At 37.0% G+C, this 20155-nt stretch overlaps 1 protein-coding gene and 1 pseudogene across 1 annotated transcript in view; one reads left to right on the top strand and one right to left on the bottom strand.

The window, feature by feature from the left end:
• LOC133191063 (uncharacterized) overlaps positions 1-20155 on the top strand; it is a 165693-nt pseudogene that overhangs the window by 57653 nt on the left and 87885 nt on the right.
• LOC133191055 (double-stranded RNA-binding protein Staufen homolog) overlaps positions 7376-20155 on the bottom strand; it is a 40538-nt gene continuing 27758 nt past the window's right edge. The window contains exons 13-16 of the mRNA XM_061326730.1: positions 16516-16626; positions 15450-15586; positions 9693-9841; positions 7376-9124 (exon numbers count right to left, since the gene is read on the bottom strand). Coding sequence (XP_061182714.1) covers positions 9049-9124; positions 9693-9841; positions 15450-15586; positions 16516-16626 — 473 coding nt within the window. The 3' untranslated portion in view covers positions 7376-9048. The remainder of the gene's footprint in view (positions 9125-9692; positions 9842-15449; positions 15587-16515; positions 16627-20155) is intronic.

Below are 20155 nucleotides of genomic sequence, written 5' to 3'. Positions count from 1 at the left end.
TGATTTGTTGTAATGCGTACGCCATTTAACCATTTTTTCAACACGCTGGATCTGATATTTTTCTGCATGTAATGGACACCTCACAATCTACTCGAAGTAATAGGATTCTAACTACAATGAAGGTTTCATTTCGCGCGCTACATACATGTATTGTAGCACAACGCTATTTACTGTTGACAAACGCTGTAGCACAAAGTCATATATATTGGAGTTTGACAATGCATCATACGAATAAACAACTACGTCCATTTTCCATAAAGCCAGATGTAAAAGTACTTATGTGAAACGATGGAATGTAAAGAGTCGGACACACAATGAAAATTAATGATTATTACCCATCCTCCGGGACTGACTACATCTAACCACATGAACACCCACAGGACTGACAACCCTTACCTACACAAATACCCCACACGAATGACTACTCCTACCCATATCAACACCCCACACGATTGACTACTCCTACGCATATCAACACCCCGCACGATTGACTACTCCTACCCATATCAACACCCCACACGACTGACTACTCCTACGCACATCAACACCCCACACGACTGACTACTCCTACCCATATCGACACCCCACACGATTGACTGCCCCTACCCAAACAAACACCCCAAAGAACTGACTACTCCTACCCATATCAACACCCCACACGACTGACTATTCCTACCCATATCGACACCCCACACGAATGACTACTCATACCCATATCAACACCCCACAGAACTGACTACTCCTACCCAAACAAACACCCCACAGAACTGACTACCCTTGCCCACATAAACAATCAACAGGACTGACTACCCCTGCCCACATGAACAACCTAGAGGACTGTCTACCCCTACCCACATGAACAACCTAGAGGACTGACTACCCCTGCCCACATGAACAACCTAGAGGACTGTCTACCCCTACCCACATGAACAACCTAGAGGACTGACTACCCCTGCCCACATGAACAACCTAGATGACTGACTACCCCTGCCCACATGAACAACCTAGAGGACTGTCTACCCCTACCCACATGAACAACCTAGAGGACTGACTACCCCTGCCTTATGAACAACCTAGAGGACTGACTACCCCTGCCCACATGAACAACCTAGAGGACTGTCTACCCCTACCCACATGAACAACCTAGAGGACTGACTACCCCTACCCATATTAACAAATCACAGGACTGACTACCCCTACCCATATTAACAAATCACAGGACTGTCTACCCCTTACAACATCCACAGTACTGACTACTACCTACATCAACAGCCCACAGGACTGACCACCCCTACCCAATTCAACACCCCACAGGACTATACTCACAAACACCCCCACAGGACTGACTACCCCTACCCAATTCAACACCCCACAGGACTATACTCACAAACACCCCCACAGGACTGACTACCCCTACCCAATTCAACACCCCACAGGACTATACTCACAAACACCCCCACAGGACCGACTACCCCTACCCAATTCAACACCCCACAGGACTATACTCACAAACAACCCCATAAGACCGACTACCTACCCAAATGAACAACCCAGAGGACCGACTACCTCTGCCCACTTAAACAGCTCACAGGACTGACTACCCTTACCCAATTCAACACCCCACAGGACTATACTCACAAACACCCCCACAGGACCGACTACCCCTACCCAATTCAACACCCCACAGGACTATACTCACAAACAACCCCATAAGACCGACTACCTACCCAAATGAACAACCCAGAGGACCGACTACCTCTGCCCACTTAAACAGCTCACAGGACTGACTACACCTACCCATTTCAACACCTCACAGGACTACACACACAAACACCCCTACAGGACCGACTACCCCTACCCATATTAACAATCCACAAACTCGTATCTCCTCTCCAGAAACTTGACAGTTGTTGTATAGTGAGACTTCCCCCATAATAAGTATTCCCTCCGGAAGCCTGGCTATATAGTAAGAATTCCCCCGGAAGCCTGGCTGTATAGTAAGACTTCCCCCGGAAGACTGGCTATATAGTGATACTTCCTCAGGGGAAATCTCACTATATAGCCAAACTGCCTCACTATATAGCCAGTCTTCCTCGTGGCCGTAGGAACCGGGGGGGGGGGGGTGGGCACGGAGGGACCATGCCCCAATAATTTTGCTGATATGTAGAATACTATAGAAAACATGGCTACTATATGCTTGTGCCCCCTCAATATTAAGGTCTGATGACTTTTTATTTTGTATGTCAAGGAAGTTTTGGTAGTTGATAGTGCCCCCCCAACTGAAAATGAATGTATGGATGTGGGGTTGTGCCCCCCTCTCCCCTTCCCAACCGAAATTGCTTCCTACAGGCCTGTTCCGGGGAAGACACAAAAGGGAAGTCTCACTTTATGAAGACAATGAAGCAGCGCATTTACACATTGTGTTTTTTTAAATTCATGCATTTCTATGGTCCCTGTTTCTTCTCTCCATTTTTTAACAAATGTTCGCTCGTTTTGTTCATCGTCTCAAGCCAAGGTCCTGAGTCCCTGTCTTGCTCTCCAGGTTGGGAGAAGATCGTACTTTATGGCTATAGTGTGGTTTGATGTCTTAAAATGCACACAAATAACACTTTGCAATCGTTTAAAGATGACCCAGTGATGGCAAATTTTTAAGAAAAACATTTTAAAAATGTAACATTTTGCACCAATGACTCATCTAGCCATATTTTGAAGCATCTTTTAACAAATCAAAACACTATACCTAGAAAATATTTCCCTTTCTTATATCACAGAAACCCTATATCAATGGCATGCAAAAATATCATGTGACCAACGGATCAGAGAAATTTTCACTTTTCAAGTGCGCCGAGATCCAAATCAAATGCACCCTCATCCTCATTCTTTGACTCGAGTATATTAAATGGCTCATGGCGCAAATAATTATATATAATACGTCGATGATATGAATAAAATATACACCAAACACGTAAGGAGGAAGCCTCATTATGGTTTACAAGGGAGGATGACCAGCTACACAGCCACTCTCCTTCCCTAGGTGGGGAGGGGGGGGGGGTTACTATATAGCTAGTCTTTCAGGGGGAAGTCTCACTATGGGGGAAGTTTCCTTATATAACACCGGTCCTCTATATGGACCTTGAACGCGGAGTGCTGACTTCAAAACATGCATGTTCTATGATTTGCAAACAATAAATCTCAGGTCTCAATACCCACTCTGTAAACCGAGTTCGTACTGCACACACAGTTTCTAAGGGAATGTAAGAAGTCCGATTTTTTAAATTGTGCATAATTATACTAGCATCAATTACAGAAACTAATCAAAAATTGTTAACAATCAAAATTTACAAAACTCACTGTTACGTGCTTTCTTCGGTTGATCCTAAATTTTAGAGGCTAGTCTACAATGAATAGAAACAGTTGTAAATACACAACTATATGTAGGGAGTAAGTTTTGACTCTTAAAACAATGGCATTTTATAATAAAGTGGATTACCTGCAGTAGTGAAAATATCCTTGATACGAGACTTCCTACCTAGGTCGACAGGGGTGATATATGTAAAACAGGGACAACGAATTCTTCTTTAACAACCTGAATTAGTACCTCATAGTAGTGTTTGTAAAATCGATCTTTTATCACTAAATCCCGTGGTAGTTAAGGCTTATTTAAAAAGTTCAAATTACAATAAAAAAAAATATGTTGAATGTAGGAGCATAAAAATATACTGTATCAAAATCTCTCACAGCGATGTTCAAGGCATAAGGGGTTGAGGGTTCAGGTATCATGGAGCGGTCAAGGTGTCTGAGTGACATAACGTCGTCTGGAGCTGAGATTCAGTGAGTTTGGGGGGAAGGGCATGAAGTCAAGGTGTCCAGAGGTGAGATTCAGTGAGTATGGGGGAAAAGGGCATGAAGTCAAGAGCTGAGATTCAGTGAGTTTGGGAAAAGCGCATGAAGTCAAGGGGCCCAGAGCTGAGATTCAGTGAGTATGGGGGGAAGGGCATGAAGTCAAATTGTCTGTAGCTGAGATTCAGTGAGTATGGGGGAAGGGCATGAAGTCAAGTTGTCTGTAGCTGAGATTCAGTGAGTATAAGTGGGTGAAATGACGTCATGGTGTCCATGATTTAGGTACCGAGCAGGGGGACAGCTTTTTCGCTCCACATCAGACAGATGCAATCTTCTTAGTATCATAATGACCTAGCAATGATTTTATTGATATGCACAGGTAAAGTATTTGATGTCTAATTCTTTTTCCGAAGTGTTTTGATGAATTTATTTAGAATGAAGGACTTATGTATGGCTAAAATTGGAAGAGAGAAAAAGAAAATTGTGTTGTGGTTTAAAATAGTTCGATTTGTTTAATAGCACATTTTATGGTAGACAGAGGAAAGAACGATGGGGAAACAACCACCAGCCTATTACAGGGAGTGGTGTATTTTTGGATTTTGTGCGGATGGTGATTACTCGGTCTGATGATGCTTTACTTCCATCACCGGGTAAACATTCATCCGCATAATGTCTGACCAGTCAGCGCTGGAGTCAAAAATCGGCAACCAATTAGAGCGGGACTGGTGCTCCACCGATCTCCCACTGGACAAATGTTCCACCAATAAGCACTGGTTCACTCACTCACCAAAGGAGGGTGTGGTGGGTATGATCTACCAATCAGGATACAGAGTACAGAAGATGGTAGATGTGATCTGCCAATCAGAATACATAAGGTTGTGGATGTGATCTACCAATCAGGATGCGGCGCACTGAAGATGTTGGAAGTGGCCTGCCAATCAGAATACAGAGGATGCATGGTGGATGTGATCTGCCAATCGGGATGCATAGTACATAAGGTTGTGGATGTGACCTGTCAATCAGGATACAGAGTACAGAAGATGTTTGGGATTGTTTTAACAGGAAAAGTGTTTTTATATCAGAAACCTTTCCTGTTGATTTGGTCCCAAGTTTTTAGTCTTCTGCTTTTCAATTATTATTATTTGATTGAGCTTATAGTATTTTTTTATATTTATTTTTGTGTATTCTTTAACTGCTTTCATATCAATTATTATTTGAATTTACCAAATTATACGCTCAAATCAAGGGGGATGAGGTATCGTTTTCTTTTTGTTATGGTAAAGGTTAAATAAGGCCCCTTATGTGATTCAAAACACAGTTAAAATTGTGACAGTTTGCAATTAAGAACTTAAAATGATGTTTGTTTTAAAAACCAGCATTAATTTCGATTCGAATCTTACACAGAGGCCATAAGAGGGTGACAAAGTAGAATATTTTACCGAATTTCCCGCATTCTGATGGAATTTTGTAAAATTTGAGAAGTTCGGGAAACATAGAGCAAAAGCTGTATATCTGACATATTTCACATAAGATGCATCTGGTACTAAATTGTGCATGAAAGATATAAATTTGATGGATAGGTAAGCTTGTGCTGTGTGTTTTCTGAAACAAAATGTGCTTTTAAATTGACGAAAATTTGAATAAAAAATGAGAAAATTCGGAAATTTACAAATACTCAGTATCATGACCTCTGTGTATCCTATCACCTAGAATTAACATTCATTTATAAAAGGGATGAAAAAAGGTTTTTGATTATGAACTGCATCTTTTTAAGAGATACCCCAAACCTGGGGCCAACAAGGGGTCTTAGCCTATCTTGTCCTTTATCAATGTTTATTATAGTTTGAACTTCATAATACATTTTTTAAAATACTTTCCTTGGGATTCATTTTTGATCAGGGTTAATGAGAACTAAATCTGATTACAAAAGTGACATTTTCCCCCACAAAACTAAGTAATTCTCAAGATGTACAGAAATCTATACAATACCCAACTTTCCGGAAGTCCAAATAAACATGTTTTTGAACAAGGTGCGGGTAATATTAACGAGTTATCATGTAAATTTTGCATTTACCTCCACCTATAGTAAATTCAAAATTAACATGGTAATTACATTATATCTGAGGCCAAAGGATGCCTGCCCTCATAGAATATTAAAATACTTGTACGTAAAGCTCTCCTGTTTTCGCTTTTTGTCTCGAAGTGTCTCTAAAAAATAAAAATCAGATTTATCAAGAGAGCACAGAAGCTGTCAGGGGAATGAAATATGAGGATAACGAACAGTATTCTAGCTTATAAAGCATTCAAAGAATACAAATCATAAGCAGAGCAAACACAGACCTCTAAAACATCAGAGGTGGGATCAGGTGTCATGGAGTAGTGAGCATCCCCTACCGACCGGTCGCACCCGCCGTGTACTCCTTGTCATGATCGGGAAAACGAAAAATCCGTGTACAATTTTTGTAAATAATGGCTTAACGATTAGTATTAAAAACTTCAGTCAGATTTTGACTTGATGATAAATTGTATTTGCCGGCGTCATTGTATCGACCATAGAACTTGCGAAATGATGATTTTAAACGAGACTGTTGATATTCGTTTCATCAACTTGTTTGTCAAAAGCTTGTCGCGTTTTAGAAATTGTTCGTACGAAGAGCATGCTCTTTCTTGCGTATCGAATCAACTGAAAGACATAAACCGCTAATGCAGGTGACAAGGGCATATTGCTACATAAGTAAGGGAAGAATTGAAGTCATCACGTTTTCATAAAGCTTTGTTGTTAGGTTACCATTAAAATCTTTTTCTAGTAAAATATCCAATATGAAACAGATGTGCCAGACTCTGTGGTATCTTTTATTTCAAGCTCACTGGGATATACTGAGTCGACATATGAATGGAAGCAAGTATTGCTAATTGATTAATACGTCGTCGATATATCTAAAACTATGTCGAAAGTTGAAGACCACAACAATTATTTTCTTCTCATTTATAAGACTTTGAATAAATTCTTCATATGAATACTAAAATAGATCTGCTAATAACAGGGTGCAACTGGTACCCATGAGATATGTATTTTGAAGAATTTTCCGCAGTCAGTAAAATAAGAGAACTGCATATAACAAGTCCTCTCGAGTTTCTGAGACAGGAACGGTTGCTATTGTAACTTAAGGATGGTACATACAGCATCTATAAATTAAGACTAGTGTCATAGTAGCATAACTAACGTTCTGCTCCAGGTTAAAATTCAAAACCTTGTATTAAATCTATGTAAGTAAAAGGGGGGAAAAGTTATAAAAATTCAACATAAAAACATTCAACAAAAAAAATCAACATTGAGCGTCGTGGTAAGAATTAGGACAGTCTGATACTAATCCTGCTGAATGTTAGATATGGTTGCAGAAATATGATCTGGTCGATGACATTGAAATGTTCCTCCATCACATTTAGGTGACAAAGCCTTTAAAGCTTTATATATAGTTCTTGCATTTTCACAGGCATCCGGTTTCATTTGTGTACAACAAAGCACGCAACTTGGTTTCATATTGTAATATTTTAATGAATACAGAAAATTCTGTGTGTTTTTACATTGCAGACAATGAATAAAGCAATACGTACAACGGAAAAACACACAAGTGGTAAAGATAAATCAAGTATATACAAACTGGATTACCGAGAAAATCACTTCCTAGAAAACTGCTCCAATCCGTTAATTACTACAAAAATCACACAGACTTTTAACAATGGGATTTAAATTACATGTATATTGTAGAGGTTGATAATACTTGATTTACCTTTGACAAAACTGTGAGCGATGTACAGGTCAGGTCAGATCAAATAGCACCAAGACACTGACCATTTAGTTTGACCTTCACATAACCTTGTATACACCCCCACAAAACAAAATGACTATAAATGAAGACAATCTAATTATGCAGAAAATAAAAATTACAACAGTGATACAGAGTTTGATCAAACATCCCGGGTGTTGTTTTTATCTATGAAGTATAAATGCATGGCGAAATATTGGAAAGTAGAAGCTTGTTACGGAACAACATTTTTAGATTCCTCCTGTTCATCAAACAAAATATCAAATAGCAGGATTCTCCCGAACACAGTTTGGGTATACCTCCATAACCCTTAGTAACAATAACTATGGATCCCTTTTCTGTGAGCTGTGGACCAGATTCAAGGGCCATATAGATATACTCTGACATAAAAAGCCCAGTCTTTCTCACAATAAAGACAGCAAGCTGTTAAACTCCTTCAAGCACCTGCTTGAGAAGAATAAGGCTAAGGAAGTTTTGAGAAATAAGATTCAGTCAAATCTTTACTTTCTAAATCATTTTTTTTTTTGTGAAAATATTGTCCTAGGACACTTTGTAGTAAATGCTTATGTACTTATCAAATAAAATAGTCTCTTGTATTGTGAGAAAACTGTCTAACTGTCTAACAAAATTGTGCTCAAGTAAGTTCCTTAACATTTGTCTTCACAAATATTCATAAACATAACCTGGATTAAATTTAACAAGGTCAATCACCAAAATAACAAATTTAATAATTAAGGGGTGGGGGAAGTTTTTGAATTAATTTACATGCATTGTTAGAAATCCATACTTCAATCAAATGTGTTTTATGTAATATTTTGGGACTGAACAAAAGATAAATTGAATCCAGTTAAATTCAACACTAAACTTTGAACTATTAATGTAGAATGGAGGCTGGGGGGGGGGGGGGGGACAAAACAACAAATTATATTCCATTCCTATTGGAAGAGGGAGCCACTCATTCTATTGTATTTGAGGGTTTTCAAAAGCAAAAATATAGCGGTCAGCTTATCTTAAAATGTAACAATTAAAAAAATCTCAAATTTAAATATGACAGGAAATTTTTACAGCTTTAATGCACAAGAACAAGTAGCTAGTACTGGCATAACATACACTGCAATATGACTTGTTTTTATGCATTAATATTTAACAATATAAATACAGGAAGACTGTCTGTCTTCTAATTATTAACATCCACAAATTTCCTGATATTCAAAGAAAAAAAGAAACAAATTTTTGGAAAATGGATAATTTGAAAAGAAAAACCACCAAAAAATCATGGCTATAAAAAACAAATAACGGCATTCAAATCATCCACAAACCAGGTAAAGCTCTGTAAAACCCTCAACATGAAGAAAAGTTCAAAGTTTAAACCAAAGTCCCTCTACATGGTGGCACCGCGCTGGGCGCCACCTGGTGAGGGAGTGCTGGCCAGATCTCCTTCCATTTTCACTTGTGGACTGTAATAAAAAAAGATTAAACAAATAAATGTAGGTAGGAGATTTCATATTGATGTGACTTTCCTAAAAAGAAAATCAAGATCATATACTATGTGATTTATTAGGCAGAGGGTAATAAGAAAGACAAAAAAGTCATTGCCTGTTTTATCAAAATAGTGAATGTGTGTTCAATTTAATTTTGTAAATCAACATTTGGGAAACAGACTTTACAAATTCTGATATAGAACTGCAGATGTTTTATCAAGAAGTTTACTGAATAAGCAGAGAGTCTAAAAATTACCCATCTCCATAAAATTACGTGGTAAATGTTAAGTAGAACTAGTGAAAAATTTTTGAACAACTATCTTAACATTTATTTCTAATTTTAAAGAAGGGAAGTAACTCTCCAAAATTATAACTTAAATTTTGCATTACAATTTTCATATGTACAGTACTGAATGTAAAACAACTTTGGGTTTTGCTGTCAAACTTTAAATGAAAAACAAATTATGTATTAATCTGCCAGATGATTATAAGACTGATATCTGCCTGGCTTTTGAGCTGTGCTGTAGATACAATTTATGCTTACCCGTCACCTTTGCCGAGGTCTTCCAAAAATTTGAGAGCTTCCAGAGAAGCCGAATCACGGGCCGCTTCTGTCGACATTCCACTGCCGTGAAACACACGGGGAGGGTTGGAGAGGAGGGAAACTCGACTCAGATACTCACTTGTAGCACCCTAAAATTTATAAAATTTTAAAATCAATTTTCACTTTTATGAAATTTCTACAATATATTGTTCATTGATATTACACACAGCTTTCACTTCCTGTATATTATAACTTGTATATCTGTGTCTCTCCGACAGCTGAAGACTTTCTTTTACAAAGTACTCCAAGAATATCAATGCAAGAATAATGATATCAAGCAACTGTCCAGATGGAATAATATCAGTCACCTGTCCAGAAAGAAATATTAATATCAATCACCTGTCCAGACAGAAATAAATGATATCAATCACCTGTCGAGACAGAAATAATTATATCAATCACCTGTCCAGACAGAAATAATGATATCTAGCACCTGTCTACACTTAAATAAATGATATCAATCACCTGTGCAGACAGAAATATTGATATCAAGCACCTGTCCAGACAGAAATAATGATATCAAGCACCTGTCGAGACTAAAAACGATGATATCAAGCACCTGTCCAGACTGAAATATTGATATCAAGCACCTGTCCAGACAGAAATAATGAAATAAATCACCTGTACAGAGAGAAATAATGATATTAAGCACCTGTCCAGACAGAAATAACATCAATCACTGTCCAGACCAATAAAAATGATATCAAGCACCTGTCCAGACTAAAATAACGATATCAAGCATCTGTTCAGACAGAAATATTGATATCAAGCACCTGTTCAGACAGAAATAATGATATCAATCACCTGTCCAGACAGAAATAATGATATCACATACCTGTCCAGACTAAACTAATGATTTTAAGCACCTATCCAGACAGAAATAATGATATCAAGCACCTGTCCAGACTTAAATAATGATATCAAGCACCTGTCCAGACTAAAATAATGATATCAATCATCTATCCACACAGAAATACAGAAATAATGATATCATGAACCTGTCCAGACTGAAATAATGACATCACCTACCTGTCCAGACTGAAATAATGATATCAATCATCTATCCACACAGAAATACAGAAATAATGATATCATGAACCTGTCCAGACTGAAATAATGATATCACATACCTGTCCAGACTGAAATTATTATATCAATCACCTGTCCACACAGAAATAATGATATCTAGCACCTGTCCAGACTGAAATAATGATATCTAGCACCTGTCCAGACTGAAATAATGATATCATGTACCTGTCCAGACTAAAATAATTATATATCAATCACCTGTCCACACAGAAATAATGATATCAATCACCTGTCCACACAGAAATAATGATATCAATCACCTGTCCACATAGAAATAATGATATCAAGCACCTGTCCACACAGAAATAATGATATCCCGTACTTGTCCAGACAGAAATAATGATAACAAGCACCTTTACAGACAAAAATAATGATATCAAGCACCTGTCCAGACAGAAATATTGATATCACATACCTGTCCAGACAGAAATAATGATATCAAGCACCTTTACAGACAAAAACTAGATATCATTGAGATGGTGGCCATCTCAAAGGGCCCCGCTTTCAGCAACGAACATGAAAATATAAGGTAGCTGAAAAGGGTTTATTTTGAAGAGGAACACTTGTGTACTATTAAGGGATGTGTTGTTTGAGTCTAAAGAGCTTCTATGTCATCCTTGTTACAATAAAAAATGGCATGAAAATCACGAGTGCTCCATACCCTCTATCAAAAATCCACACAAAAATCACAAATGTTGCATATCCTCTCTGAAAACTGTTACATACATATCAAAATATGGAAGGAAAATCAGAAATGTTCTGTACCCTAAGTCAATTGGTAAAGTTTGAGGCTGACTGGACTTAAGAGAAAGAAACCATGCACCGAACAAAGATTTTAAACAGAGAGGCTATTTTTGACCCTTGACCTAGAAACTTCGTTCAAGGTCACTGCACATCCATTGACCACAGGGGTGTGCAATTAAAAAAATTAAGCACTAGCCCACGGGCTAGTGGCAGCAAGAAAGTTACTAGCCCAAAGTAAAAAGTTACTAGCCCAAATGTGGGGGGGGGGGGGGGGGGGGGGGTAAAAACTAATATTTAAAAAATAGTTTATTATTGAAAAAGTCAGGGTTTTAATGTCATTCTTTTTAAAATTTAAGTGTAATTCTCACTAGTAAAATTAAATCATGTATAAATTAATAATTATGATAGTAAATAGAACAAGAGGCCCAAGGGCCTTAACGGTCATCTGAGTATCATACAACAATTTAGAGAATCCATAGAGTATAAAATGAACTAAAAGGTGAACCTTTGTTGCCCAAAAGCAAGAAAAATAGGGTGATCAGGATCAACAAAATAATTAGTCTAGTATTCATTAACAGTTCATAAATTAGGTTCTAATCTCTTCCCCATTTATCACTCTCACCATAAGTATATTAACAAACTATCAGTGCTTCATACCTTGTTGAAATCTCTTACATTGACCTCTCTTGGTCTTTGATGAACATTTCATAAGACAAGTTATTTTTGTCTGATTTTTATTTATCTACTACTTACATGTCTACCTGATCATTAAAACTAAGAAAGTACTTTTTGTATTATACAATAACAATTCTTGCATAATTCTCCTATTCTATTAACCTTTCAAGTACATTATTTACAGTGATTAATTATCAAAAGTAAATGGCAAAGGGGAATAACTCCTCTCAGTAGAATACAAATTAATAGAGCCCTGGACAGGACCAGAACACTTGAACAAATGGTCCAGATGTTCAAAAATCTGGTAAGAATACCCTTCCTTATTAAAACTTTTACTCTTTTTGCCTCTGATATGCCCAGGTGCAGAGAAGATTTTTAAAGAAATAATGCATTTTTACTACAGATTCACTATATTCACTATATTATCAATAGAGCACCCCCCCCCCTTCTCCCCACTGAGAAACACCAGAGCCTCTCACCCTGGGACCAGAAGTTTGCTCATCATAAGTAATCACTTTGTTTGTCTGCTTAACACTGAGAGCAGACAGGATTATTTAATAGAATTAATGCATTTTCACTATATTATCAAGAGCCCCACCCTTACACCAGCACATATGACCCAGGGGGTCATGAAATTCACTACTCTGGAAGAAGCACTCTTGCTCATCATAACTATACACTTAGCTTCTTTGCTTTTTAACCAGAATATTTTCAAAGAAATTTTGCTTTTTCGCTATATAATCAATAGAGCCCCCCCCCCCCTTTTCCCCAGAACCCTTGATCCTGGGAGCCTGAAATTCACAATTTTGGAGGAGGCATCCTTGCATATCATAACAATGTATTTAGTTTATTTAAATAATACCCAGGGGCAGAGAAGAAGATTTTCAAAGGAGAAATTCTCAAAGAAATAATTCACCTTCACTATAGGATCTATATAGCCCCACCCTAGCACCAGAACCCCTGTCCCTGGGGCCATGAATTTAACAATTTTGGAAGAGGCATCCTATCATAACAATGTATTCAATTTGTTTAAATAATAACCAGGAGTAGAGAAGAAGATTTTCAAAGAAATTTTGCTTTTTCACTATATAATCAATAGAGCCCCCCCCCCTTTTTTACCAGAACCCTTGACCCATGATTTTCACAAATTTGGTAGAGTCAGCCTATCATAACTATGTATTTAACTTGTTTAATTAATACCCAGGAGTTGAGAAGAAGATTTTCAAAGAAATTTTGCTTTCTCACCATAAAATCAATAGAGCCCCCCCACCTTTTCACAAGAACCCTTGATCCTGGGGCCATGAATTTCACAATTTTGGTAGAGTCACCCTTGCTTATCATAACTATGTATTCAATATGTTTCAATAATACCCAGGAGTAGAGAAGAAGATTTTCAAAGAAATAATGCACTTTTACAATATGATCTATATGGCCCCGCCCTAGCACCAGAACCCCTGACCCTGGGGCCATGAATTTCACAATTTTGGTAGAGTCACCCTTGCTTATCATAACTATGTATTCAATTTGTTTCAATAATACCCAGGAGTAGAGAAGAAGATTTTCAAAGAAATAATGCACTTTCACTATATGATCTATATAGCCCCGCCCTAGCACCAGAACCCCTGACCCTGGGGCCATGAATTTCACAATTTTGGTAGAGGGCTCAATGCTTATTACAATCATGCCAACAGTTTGACCCCTTGTTGTCCAGGAGTAAAGAAGAAGATTTTTAAAAATTGCATTAATTTTGGTGGTTTTAGCCCCACCCCTCAGGCCCCAGGGGGGCAGGGACCATGAAATTCACAAATTTTGTTCCCCTTCACACATAGATGCCATATGCCAAAATTGGCTGAAATTGGTTCAGCGGTTTTAGAGAAGAAGCTGAAAATGTTCAAATGTTAACACACGACGCACAACGCACGATGGACGACGACGGACGAAAACGGATAGCAATAGGTCACCTGAGTGACTCAGGTGACCTAAAAATGAATTCAAATAAATTATATCTTATCTAAAATGAAATGAAAATCATTTTTTTTTCATCTCAAATCATTAAATACGCTGGAAATATATTTTATGTAAACCACATAACACTTATTTTTCCATTGACTGAGTGATCATAAATAATTTAATGAGATATCTGCATGTGTATTTACCATAAACAGAGGAATAGAGGAAATTCGGATTAGATAAAAACGATCCTTTTTGGAAGTAAATAAGTCAGGTAGTACTGCAAAATGGATAAGACTATGGAAATTTACGAACAATAGGAGCATGCTGCCGAAATTTTTTCATTGCTTAAGAATTTGATAGCAAAAAATGAGTAAAAATACCGATAGTGATTTTCATGTATTACATTGGTAGTTTTAATTTTTACTAGCCCAAGGGGCTACCTCCATGCAGAAAACTACTAGCCCGACCCCAAAAAATGGTAGCCCCCGGCGTCTGGTGATGCTAATTGCACACCCCTGGACCAGTGCCACTCTGAGAGTGAAGTATGAGCCACATTGGACCAAAAGGAGAGAAGATATGCTCCGGACAAGGATTTTTCATATAATTCTGCTATGACCTTGACCTTAGACCTAGAAACATGGTTCAAGGTCACTGCACACCCTTTACCCAAAGACACTCTGTGGGTGAAGTATGAGCCAGATTGGGCCAAGGAGAGAGAAAATATGCTCCGGACAAGAATTTAAACAGAGAGGCTATTTTTGACCTTGACCCTTGACCTAGAAACTTTGTTCAAAGTCACTGCACATCCATTGACCAGTGGCTCTCTGTGAGTGAAGTATGAGTCAAATTGGACCAAGAGGAGAGAAGATATGCTCCGGACAAGGATTTTTCATATAATTCTGCTATGACCTTGAACTTAGACCTAGAAACATGGTTCAAGGTCACTGCACACCCTTTACCCAAAGACATTCTGTGGGTAAAGTATGAGCCAGATTGGGCCAAGGAGAGAGAAGATATGCTCCGGACAAGAAATCTCGGATGGACAGACGGACGGACAGACTGATCACTATAGGGCGCCCGCAGAGTGGGGCCCTAATAATGATATCAAGCACCTGTCCAGACAGAAATACTGATATCACATACCTGTCCAGACAGAAATAATGATATCATGTACCTGTCCAGACTGAAATAATGATATCAAACACCCGTCCAGACTGAAATAATGATATCACATACCTGTCCAGACTGAAATTCGTCAAATTTGATGTCCAGATTACTCCTACTGGTCAGTTCTCGGAGATGAATCTCGGGTCTTGTAGCAGTCTTAGTCAAACTATTAAAAGTAGCATGTCCATCCAGAGGTTGTGAACCACCTTAACAAAATCAGACAAAATAAATTTTAAAACCATACACAGGGAACATACATTTAGTACATTGACTTTCTGTCTTTTTATGTGCCCGGATCGATAGATTGGGGGCGCATATTGTTTTTGTCCTGTCTGTCTGTTTGTCTGTCTGTTGTCAACTTTAACTTTCGCCATAACTTTTGAACCATAGGAGATAGAGACTTCATATTTGGTATGCATACTCCACTAATTAAGTTCTTTCAAATGACACCAAGGTCAATGACCTTGTGACCTTGACTGTGACCTATACGCTAAAAATAGCTTTTTCGAACTTTGTTGCCGCTGGGTGCATAGTGTTTCACAAACACATCTTGTTTTTTTATTACTTTTGAACAGTATTTATACATTCCAGCCTCTGCTAAAAAATATAGCAGATCCTGATATATGAACAAGACTTATCCAAATTCAATACATTCAAGTGTATTTGGATACATGAAATATTTTTACATGTATATTTCATTCCTAATGCCTATACTTTCTACACTCTGTTTATAACCTGATACCTTCAAACTCAGAAGATAAAAATTACCCTGTCCAAATTCAGATGATAAAAAACACCCAGCAACAATAAATTTTAAACTCTACCTAGAAAGGATTCAATTTTTCTTACTGCAAACATGGAAATACTCATGTGGGGGAAAGTTTTGCGAATTTTGCAATGAGTGAATTTTCATAGAATTGAACACCACATAAACAGTTATGAAAAAAGGTAGCATGCTAAACAACTAACCAGCAAAGTTTTGTTAATTCTTTAACTTTCACATAAATAACCCCAAGCAAAAGCTTTTTAACAAGAACATTTTGAAATTATACCCTGTAAAAATATTTAAATCTACAGTAGTCAGAGGCAAAATAAATCTGCCTCTGATACATGTAGATGTACACTGCACACTTACCATGAGGTGGTCTGTAGGCTGTTCCGTTGTATTTAGAATCGGGCAGCAGTAAGAGGCCGGGAACCAGCTGACGTCCTCCAGAACTTTTACCATTACTAACACTCTCAGTTGCTGAAATATTGTCATGCCACATTGACAGATGAATGAATGTTAATCAAGTTTTTATGCCACTATAATCAAAGATTCGGGAGCATATAGTTTATTGGTCTGTCTGTCAGCCCACAAAAAATTTAACCTTGTCCATCAATTTTTTATGGTTGGTGCTAAGGCTTTTAAATTTCACATGTGTATTCCTTACAGCAAGACCTTTCTTTAAGTACCAATTTTCTTTACCTCTTGACCTTGGAGTTTAACCAACTTTCACTTTTTTTTTTACCAAACTTTAACCTTTGCCATAACTTTTGAATAGTTGGTGCTAGGGCTTCCATATGTCACAAATGCATTCTTTGTGACATGACTTTTCTTTGGGTACCAACATTTTTGACCTCTTGAACTTGGAATTTGACTTACTTTTGAAAAAAACTTTATCCTTGCCCATAACTTTTGAACTGTTGTGCTAGGGCTTACATATTTCACCTGTGTATTCCTTGTGACAAGACCTTGTTTGGACCAAACATTTTTTTACTTTATGACCTTGACTTTGGAGTTTGTCCTATTTCTGAAAATATTTTCACTAAATTTTAACCTTAGGCCACACCAATTTGTAAAATAGTTCTTTGGATTTTCAAAAATAAAAAGTGAGGCGAGAGGGCGAAATAATTTTACAACTAATATTTTTCAGTTTGGAGTTGAAAATTTTGAGGCGAGCGAATACAAGTAATATCATTTTTTTCAATGAATAAAGCATGATTTCAAAGAGCAAGCACTTAAAAAAAAACATAAAATTATAGATATCATTTGTGTACCACATGAATTTACGATTTTGAACTTTTTTGATATTGTTTTCAATAAATAACTAGAAATATGTCCATAGGACATGAATGCCCCGCCAAGGGTATATTAGTAATGCAACATTTTAACACAAATTGAGAAAAGTGAGGTCAAGGTCAAAGGAAAGGTCAAGGTCAAAAAATATTGCTGCAGTTGAATAGCTTACATCAGTATGTATCAGCATATGACGTTTGATTCAGAAACTAATTTAAGAAAAGTGAGGTCAAGATCAAAGGAAAGGTCAAGATCAAAAAATGTTGATGTAGTTGAAAAGGTTACATCAGTATGTATTAGCATATGAAGTTTGATGAAAATATTATGAATGGTTTCTTTAAAACTGAGCTAAACACTAATTTAAGAAAAGTGAGGTCAAGGTCAAAGGAAAGGTCAAGGTCAAAAAATACTGATGCAGTTGAATAGCTCTCATCAGTATGTATCAGCATATGAAGTTTGACACTAATTTAAGAAAAGTGAGGTCAAGATCAAAGGAAAGGTCAAGGTCAAAAAACGTTGATGCAGTTGAAAAGGTTACATCAGTATGTATTAGCATTTGAAGTTTGATGAAAATATTATGAATGGTTTCTTTAAAACTGAGCTAAACACTAATTTAAGAAAAGTGAGGTCAAGGTCAACGGAAAGGTCAAGGTCAAAAAATATTGATGCAGTTGAATAGCTCTCATCAGTATGTATCAGCATACGAAGTTTGACACTAATTTAAGAAAAGTGAGGTCAAGGTCAAAGGAAAGGTCAAGGTCAAAAAATGTTGATGCAGTTGAAAAGGTTACATCAGTATGTATTAGCATATGAAGTTTGATGAAAATATTATGAATGGTTTCTTTAAAACTGAGCTAAACACTAATTTAAGAAAAGTGAGGTCAAGGTCAAAGGAAAGGTCAAGGTCAAAAAATATTGATGCAGTTGAATACCTCTCATCAGTATGTATCAGCATATGAAGTTTGATAACACTATCTTGAATGGTATCTTTAAAACTGAGCTAAAAACTTATTTAAGAAAAGTGAGGTCAAGGTCAAAGGAAAGGTCAAGGTAAAAAATATTGATGCAGTTGAATAGCTCTCATCAGTATGTATCAGCATATTAAGTTTGTTAAAAATATTTTGAATGGTTTCATTAAAACAGAGCTAAACATTAATTTAAGAAAAGTGCAGTCAAGGTCAAAATAAAGGTCAAGGTCAAAAAAATGTTGATGCAATTGAATAGCTTACATCAGTATGTATCAACATATGAAGTTTGATTACACTATCTTGAATGGTATCTTTAAAACTGAGCTAAACACTAATTTAAGAAAAGTGAGGTCAAGGTCAAAGGAAAGGTCAAGGTCAAAAAATGTTGATGCAGTTGCATAGCCCTCATCAATATCTATCAGCATATGAAGTTTGATAAAAATATCTTGGATAGTTTCTTTGAAACTGAGCTTTGAACAGAGCTAAAAGCAAAGTGTGACGGAAGGACAGACGGAAGGACGGAAGGACGGAAGACGGACATGACAAACACTATATGCCCCGGCCATATTCATGGGGGGGCATATAAAGTTTCAACTTTCAAAGCCTTTATCTTCGTAACAAGTAGTGTTTTGCTTAGGTCTATTTGAAGAATTTCCTCTCCAATTTGTTGCCCATTCTATCAAATCATTAAATAAATTCTTTGGTCTTGTTTGCCTGTAATTTTTTCCAGGGAGAGAAAAATTTTTGGAAGCATTCATAAAACGTGAAAACGTGTCTACTTTCTGTTTGTCATGTTTTGAATGAAGTAAGTGTTACATTGCAATTTAGTTTCATTTCTACAAACGTTCTGTTCAGTTCTGTGCAAATTCCCAGGGACATGTCTGGTCTTGAAATCTCAATTACATCACTCTTAGATTTTTTTTTTGTTTTTTTGATAGAGCAAACATCATCAATATTCACCAAACCTTTCGTGTAACATCGAACAGCGCTTCAAAAGTTTCCTCGGCTTCTAGTTCGATTGCAGTATAAGGAAAAAATTCACATCCACTGTTTTTAACTATTGACGTATCGTACATATAAAGAGTAGTCAGGCATCGTGAAAAACTTCACACATTGTTACATAGCATGATTTACGAAGTACAAACTTTCTCAATCCCACGCTTCTGTCATTCCTCAACCACGTGTTCCAAAGTCTTTTGTGCCTTTGGTTTAAAAAGTTGAAAACAAAAATGTACTCGGATATTTTTGGATGCGCGGGTGGATATATTTTTTTGATAATGTCATAATTTGGATTTGTTACAAATAGAAGCGGTGAATCTGACAAACTATATTGCAAATTGATATGGCGTTAGTGATAATTTTGAATGGTTGGTATTACGACTTTCATATTCATATACTGTATAGGGGGAAAATAACTCGCGGTGTTAATATTCGCTATATTCACGGTGTTAATAAATCCGTGAATTCAAGAAACAGTGAATAAGTTTTCAATAACCTCCATGTTTTATTTTGGAAATTTGAGAATAGACTACGATAGGTATATATACGTGTATTACATGGTCATTACAGTAATTATGAGTCGCACAATTATTTTAATTATCACGCTTTACTTTAATTTAGAGCAGCTAGATAATAAACCCGTATTTGTTTAAAAGCTGTTTTAATAGCCCACGCTACATCAATCATAACACGTGGGTCATGGATTTTGATTACCATTGCATAACTATGTGACTCCGTGTATTTGTTAC

The sequence above is a fragment of the Saccostrea echinata genome, unplaced genomic scaffold (assembly GCF_033153115.1).
Source record: "Saccostrea echinata isolate AGI-Se365-2 ecotype Australia unplaced genomic scaffold, CSIRO_AGI_Sech_v1 ptg000023l, whole genome shotgun sequence".
Classification (NCBI taxonomy): Eukaryota; Metazoa; Mollusca; class Bivalvia; order Ostreida; family Ostreidae; genus Saccostrea; species Saccostrea echinata.
Note: the sequence above shows the minus strand (reverse complement) of the source record. Positions and strands in the feature narration are given on the sequence as shown.